This window comes from Coregonus lavaretus (genome assembly GCF_964263955.1).
Source record: "Coregonus lavaretus genome assembly, chromosome: 13".
Classification (NCBI taxonomy): domain Eukaryota; kingdom Metazoa; phylum Chordata; class Actinopteri; order Salmoniformes; family Salmonidae; genus Coregonus; species Coregonus lavaretus.
Window position 1 is genome coordinate 19,797,709 of NC_140000.1, and position 7,455 is coordinate 19,805,163.

The 7,455-nt window shown below is 43.6% G+C and overlaps 1 protein-coding gene across 1 annotated transcript; it reads left to right on the forward strand.

Moving 5' to 3' along the window:
- Positions 1–4,122: 4,122 nt before the first annotated feature.
- On the forward strand, positions 4,123–7,234 carry LOC311139478 (thioredoxin-interacting protein-like; the record flags this gene model as incomplete). Its single annotated transcript, XM_084174361.1, has 6 exons — positions 4,123–4,378; positions 4,785–4,860; positions 4,973–5,120; positions 5,435–5,794; positions 5,918–6,229; positions 6,381–7,234. 6 exons carry the CDS (start codon positions 4,123–4,125, stop codon positions 6,438–6,440), a joined length of 1,212 nt encoding a protein of 403 aa, XP_084030487.1. The 3' UTR covers positions 6,441–7,234.
- Positions 7,235–7,455: the final 221 nt, after the last annotated feature.

Sequence of the window (7,455 nt, forward strand, 5' to 3'; positions counted from 1 at the left end):
AGTCCTTGTGTGACCAACTCTGGACGCCGTTTCCCGATAGCTAAACAACCGTGTGTAGAATGAAGTTTTTAACAAACACTACGGATTGCAGCACCGAACAAATGTGTGTAGAATGAAGTGTTTAACTAAAACTACTGATTACAGCACCCAAAAAAAACCCCGCAGTTACACAGGACAAACATAGGTACAAGGTAGGCATTAACGAATGGACATTTTTCAAGAATCGACTGATATGGACTCGATGGTACACTCCGCCGACACTCATAGCAATTATTAAGATTAAAATATCACTTTATAGGTCAATTACGCAAACGAAATTTGACTTCCGCTTTTAACCCAACCCCTCCAAAAAGACACATATAAAGGATTCACATTTTTCCAGTTGCTGGCTCGCCTCTCTAACCGCTAGGCTACCTGCCACCCAAAAAACCCATATGCTTTTCGCAGCTACCCAGAGGTGGTGCGGGAACAGTATTCTTGCGAATTTCAATGATGTGCTGTCTGTCCGTCAAATCGTGCGGTGTTGTCCTAAATCATCTACCTGATTCCAGGTTACAAATGACTTGTTATTGACAGCCGCTTGAGGGCAACTGTCAGATGGCAGTATAGACAGATGTCGTAGGTATGGACCCATCACCTGTAGGTGTTTGTTTTTTGTATATCAATGGCTCTGCATTTTATGGTCTGTTGCTGCTCTCTAGTGGCGAGTTCTAGCAGTACCACGTGTGTGTTTTCAGATCAAATTGCCATGTAAAAATGTGTATGTTTCTTAGGTCTGAATCACATTTGGATGTAATAGAAAGAATGAAAACCAGCAGACACTCAACCCTAGAGTAGTTGACTTTGCTTCATATGCTAGCAGCCCGTTTAGCCGCTTGGGCCAGACTGCACTAACCAGCTGAGTGAGTGTCATGAGGGGTGGCCTTATGCTTGTCGATTAGTTAGCAACGGCGTTTAGTGTTGCCAACTTAACGACTTTGTCGCTATATTTAGCGAGTATTCAGACCCCTCTAGCGACACATTTTCAAAAAAGCGACTAGCGACAAATCTAGCGACTTTTTCCTGGTGTTATTGGAGACTTTTGGAGACTGACGTGAACCAAAGCACTCACAGGCGGCCCAGTCCTCGCGCAGCAGTCCCTCCCAGCTGCAGTCAGAGCAGGAGATGTTCACCCCTCCGCGTCCAGACTGCAAATGAATCGCGCATGCGGGAAGCCGCCGCTGGCTGATCCCGCTCTGGCTTACATTCAGGGCGGGATGTAAATGTAGGTTATTTTTGACTCACTTTTTGTCTCTCCCACGACGTTATTCCGCGACTTTTAGGACAGCCAATAGCTACTTTCCTTACTGAGGAGTTGGCAACACTGATGTGCAGGGCAGCGCCTAGAAGAGGCGCAGGGTTAGAGCACTGGTCTTGTTAATCAGGGTTCGCTTGTTCAATTATCGCTGGGGCCTTCCTTGAGGGGGTTACATGTTTTGGCCCAGTTGATGTGTGTGACCCAGGCAATACCCTTCATGGTCAGAGTCTCTGATGTCACAAATCCAATTTGTTTTAATCGTTGTTGCTTTTTACCGGTATTACACGAACCAACATGTATGTGTACAAAATGTCTATGTAGTGGACATGAGTCAGGCTCATGGTCTCGTAATGAGGTAGCCCTGCCTGCGACTTCAAAATCAGTGTCACCCTCAGCCCAAAAGGAATCTCCTCTTGGTCAAGATGTTAGTATATCCCATGGGAGACCAGGGTTTAGATCCAGCCCGTTACAATGGCACCCGACGTGGGGCGGACTCTCGTGGGGGAGGAGGTACAAGGGGGGTGAATGTAGCAGACATTAATCGGGTTTATGGTCTCATGATGAGGATGCCCTGCCCTCGGGTGTCTATTTTTAGGACTGATAGCCAAAGTACTAGTATTTGAATCCAAGTTTATTCTGAGCAATATCAGATTTAAAAAAATAACTGCAGTAGGTGCACAGACAGTTGTTGTGGTTATTGTGTGGCTGCTTAAACTGACAAGTCAAACTCTGAACAGAACTTTCATTCTGAACACCAAACCACCATTAATATAACCACTAGATGGAACCATACCTTAACAAGCCCATTTCTTCTACCTCAGCAGTCACTCATCAAACGTTACTTGGTCTGACTAATGCTAGGCAGCAGACACAAGTGGTTTCAGAACATTGTACATCCAGAGACCACCACTCTCCAGTAGGCTACTCTCAAAAACCATAGAAAGGACTGGGCCATAGTTAGCCACTGGCAAGTTTTGGTTGACTGTTAATTGGCAGGAATTTGCACAGGAGCCATCCCACTGGGCACAAACTGGTTGAATCAACGTTGTTTCCACTCCATTTCAACCCCCCAAAATGTATGTGTTGACGTTGAATCAAAGTGAAACTGATTGCATTTGAAAAAAATCATCAAGTTTTACATGGTGTTTTTTTTTGGGGGGGGGCGGGCGGGTTTCACGTTGCATTCACGTTAGTTGACAACTCAACCAAATGTAAATGAAAACTAGACGCTGAACTGACGTCTGTGCCCATTGGGATGGCATTACTAAAGGTACGGACTCAGCAGTAGTGTTTGCCGGCCGAGAGTACTTAGCACATCAGAACAGAGTGCTGGCTGTAAATTGCAAACCAGACCCTTACAAAAAAAAATGCTTTTTTTTTTAAAAACTGCAGTAAAAGTGCAGTAACTGCAGTCGACTGGTATTTTGGACGCAGTAATTGCAGCATACTGCAGTTATACTGCAATCTGACTGCAAATTTTTTCGTAAAGGGATTCAGGCGAAAATGTCGGTAGTCAGGCTTACCAACGTAACATAGTACATGTAAATCCGGGACACTCAAATTAGTATGATATATTACGTTTGGTTTGGTATGGTTACATAAGATAGAAAGTTACTTAAGGCAAATACAACAGGAGGGCTGGTTGGTCTGGGTGGGCGTATAACAAGAAAGTCTAGCAACCTAAAGGTTATTTGTTCGAATCTCATCACGGACAATTTCAGCTAATTTGCAACTACTTACTACTTTTTAGCTACTTTGCAACTGCTTAGCATGTTAGCTAACCCCGAACCCTTTTAGCTAACCCTAACCCTACCATTTTAACCTAACTCCTAACCTTAACTCCTAACCCTAACCCCTGAGCTAGCTAACGTTAGCCACAACACATTTGAATTCCTAACATGTTTTGCAAATATGTAACATATTGTACAAATTGCAATTTGTAGCATATCATACAAACTGTAATTCGTAACATATCATACGAAATGGATGATGGACATCCAGAAATGAATACATACCATACGAAATGTAACATACCATACTAAATGGAGTGTCTAGATACATTTACAGAATAATCTCACCAGATCTTCCCGCCAGATTTGGGATTTGAACCTGATTCTCTACCCTATAGGCTACCTACCCTTTTTTAAGTGTTGTTGACAGTCAGCAAGCATAGCCTACCATCAGCGATACATTTAGGCTACCTACCCAAATGTAAGGTGTTGGTAGTAACAAACTTGTTCATGCTTGCGTTCAATCAACATTTTATTATTAGAGATTGAGAGAGCATTTTCTGTTAACACATGTATGTTGGGTATAATGATTGGTTGACTCATTTAGGGGGACAAGTTCTAGATGGATCTAACCCCTGAACCACGCCTAAACATGAGATAGATCTACTCCTCTTCGTTACTTTACCATGAGGTGTCCACGCGGTCTTTCTGTGTGCTGATTGGCAAGGAGGGGCACAAACGAGATGTTTACCAATGAGAGAGCTGTACATGCAGCAGTTCAAACGGTGCATTCACCGACTGCATGCACAGTCCCGTAATGGGATAGTGAGTTTGCGGCGGGCGAGACTGGGTTGGGAAGTGTACTCGCCATCCATATAAAACCTATGCGGAGACTTGCTGTTTACAGTCCGCTCCGAATTGTACGGTTGATGACAATAAGTAGCTAACATTGTGACAGTATAGTGATTGTATTGCAATCAGACTGTTGGACATTTGTTCATCAGTGGAATTAAATTAGCTTATCTAGCTAATATAGCGGTCGGCTATTTTCCACTTATATTTTCTTACCCACTGGGACACTGAACGAATATTAAAATGGTCATCATTACAAAGAAATTGAAGACCTTTGAGGTCGTTTTCCATGATCCTACTAAGGCTTTCTACTCCAGTGGCGACAAGGTAGCCGGGAATATTGTGGTTGAGGTGTCGGAGGTGACCAAGGTGTCGGCTTTGAGAGTGTTTGGAATTGGATGCGCAAAAGTAGAGTACGCGAAAGGAAAGCACAGATGCCGTGAATACATTGAATATCTGAAATACGAAGATACCGTTTATCTGGAACACCAGCCTAGAGGTAATATTACAAACTAAAATATAAAGAAAAGGCATTTACTTATGTCGCGAATGTGAATATAGCTATTCTCTGCAGTCGGCAGGCTACACCCGGGGTCATTCAGGGTTTACGCACTGCCACTAGTTGGCTACTGCAGTCTGCGAGTACAGTACACTGCGCAAAGATGGAGCATGATACATTGTGCTTTATAGACTAGCTATATGCTTTATTTTCATACGTCTATGTTTATGAATGATCAAATGCGCCAGAGGGGATTTCTATTGGCCCATAAGCACTAGAAGTGGACCAAGGGTGTCCTGTAGTCTGCAGTGGATTGCACAAATAGACCAAAATATATTTACCTAAGCGAGATTGTCTAAGTTCATAGTTTAATGAATGGACCATAATGTCTTTCTCTCATCGTCAGACTCCAATGGCTCTGTCACTCTCAGACCAGGGAACATATATGAGTACATGTTTGGCTTCGAGCTGCCACATGCTGGGTAAGCATCAAGGACTGTAAAAACCTTGTTGTCCTTTGTTATCTATAAAGGCAAAGCATTATGTAATAATGACAGCATCCCACAATTAAAATTCCACCTGCTTTTGTCACAGGCAACTGGTGTCTTCCTACAAAGGGAAGTTTGGCTGTGTCCGGTATTATGTCAGGGCCGTGATGGAGAGGCCTTCCCAGCCTGCCTTGCAGTGCGAGAAACCCTTTGAGGTGGAGGAGCCCTTGGACGTCAACACCCCTGACCTCCTGGTACATAACAGCTCATTCACATCATCATAATTATCACCACAAGGAATATATGCCACTTGATAGTGATTACATTATACACCTTGCTACTTGACAGTGATTGTATTATACACCTTGTTCTCTTGAATGAGCCATGTAATGATTATGCTTGGCTTAATAATGTTAATGACAATTGTATAACTTTGCCATAACTAGCTATACATGAGAGATTTTAAGGCCTGGGTGGATGGTGTTAGGCTTGATGGTTGACTTGCAATCAGCATGCTTGGTGATTTATGCTTAACTCATGTTAATGTTTCTCTTTGTTTCTCATCCAGGCTCCAGCTGCAGGTACGACAGAGAAGAAGCTCACCTGCATGTTCATCCCAGATGGACATGTGTCCATTAGCGCCAAGATCGACCGCAAGGGCTTCTGCGAGGGCGAGTACATCTGCATCAATGCCAAGTTTGAAAACACCTGCTCACGCATCGTGGTGCCCAAGGCAGCCATCATGGTCAAGCACACCTACCAGGCCAATGGCAGGACCAAGGTCCTGGGGGAGAAGCTCTCAGTCGTGAGGGGCAACCATATCATCTCGGGCATGTGTGACATGTGGCAGGGAAAGACCATCCGAGTGCCCAGGCTCAAGCCCTCACTCCTGGGGTGCGACATCATTCATGTGGACTATGCCCTCAGGGTGAGTCATAAACTTGAGACAACTTGTTGCTTGATATAGGCTAATACCATAAACCTCACATTGAAAGTGATTGAAAGGACTTGTGACCTAGGAATGACATCTATCTATCTATCTATCTATCAGATCTATGTCCACATTCCCGGCAGTGACAAGGTGGTCCTAGAGTTGCCCCTGGTCATCGGGACCATCCCCTTCAATGACTTTGGCAGCCGCACCAACAGCATGAGCAGCCAGGCAGAGTCCCTTAACACCCCCTCCAGTAGTTTTGCATCCCTGCGCCTCCCGTCACAACCACCCAGCTACAGCAACATCTCCCGCGACTGCCGTATCGACTCCCCCCTCACACCGCTGCTGGTCGACTATGACGCAGATGATGAAGGACTGTTCATGCGCGCCCCCGAGCTTTGGTACCCTCCTCCCCCTGCCTACTCTGAGGTAAGGAGATGGAGAATAGAATATTGACATTTAACAGATATAGTCAGTTACTAGTGAAAAGTTAAGCAGATAGCACTGAATTGGCACCGTTGCAAATGTGGTCTAATTTTCTTTCCAACTGTTTCTCTCTTTCTTTCCAACTTTCTTTCAGGTCGACGAGGATCTCAGACAGCAAGGGCCATGTTCTTCAGGTCTGCTGAACCACGAGTAAGAGTTGCAGTTAACCCCTGTTGTAGTCTAAGCACTAGTGAGATCAAGGAACGGACTGGTGACTGGTTAAAGAGCAGCACAGCTTTGAAGCAGAGAGAGTGGGGGACCCTAGCCCTGAAGACTCTTTCAAGGAACAGAACTGAGATGTGGACTTGAGAGTCAAGTTGAAGTGAAAATATTCAGGCTGAATGAGTATGGCTTGTAGATGTTGGTGTCCACGTTCACTATCGCAATTGCAGTCTTCAGAAACTGATCGTTCTATGTCTGTCTGTAACCCTCTAGTCATTCCATGGTAGGTATGTACTTCAATGTGTTTGAGCATTTTGACAGTTGCCATATTCTCTCAGAGGAATGAAACAATGTTAGAATTCACATCCATACATTGTGTGTGCACAGCTATCATTTTAGGTCAGACAGAGACGATGCAGTGACCATGCAAAAGTAATGAAGGGATAGGAAGTGTTTCAATTTGTATATTCTATTGCACTTTATATAAATATAAATGGCTCTGTAATTAGATAATGAAAAATTACATATTTTTGTATTCATAGTAGTCCCAGATCATACTAGGTAATTTTACAATAATGTTAACTCAATGGTTTATGAACTCAATGGTTTATGGTAGAAGAGAGAGACATTTCATGGTAAAGACCAAGCTTGTCGAATGGGAATGACTAAATGGGAGATCTACATTATGTTTTGAATTTGGGTATGTGAAAATGCGAGAAGTATTTTATATGAGGAGACCCCATGGGTTGGTTTTCTATGCAAAGAAAAAATAAATATTACATTCTGAATTGTTTGTTTGCCTCTCTCTTTGCCTTTCTTGTATTTGCTTATTTTCAAGGACTGAAAAATAAACATCTCCAAAGATTCTAGATTTGACCTTAGGTAAATGAACAGATTTGAATGTGTTCTGGTTCTATTCTCTTCCAGCAAGGTCGTCAATGCATTTGACCAGTAAGTAAGCCTTGTCCAAGCCAGAATGGCAGGAGCCTATCTCCTGTTTCTGTAGC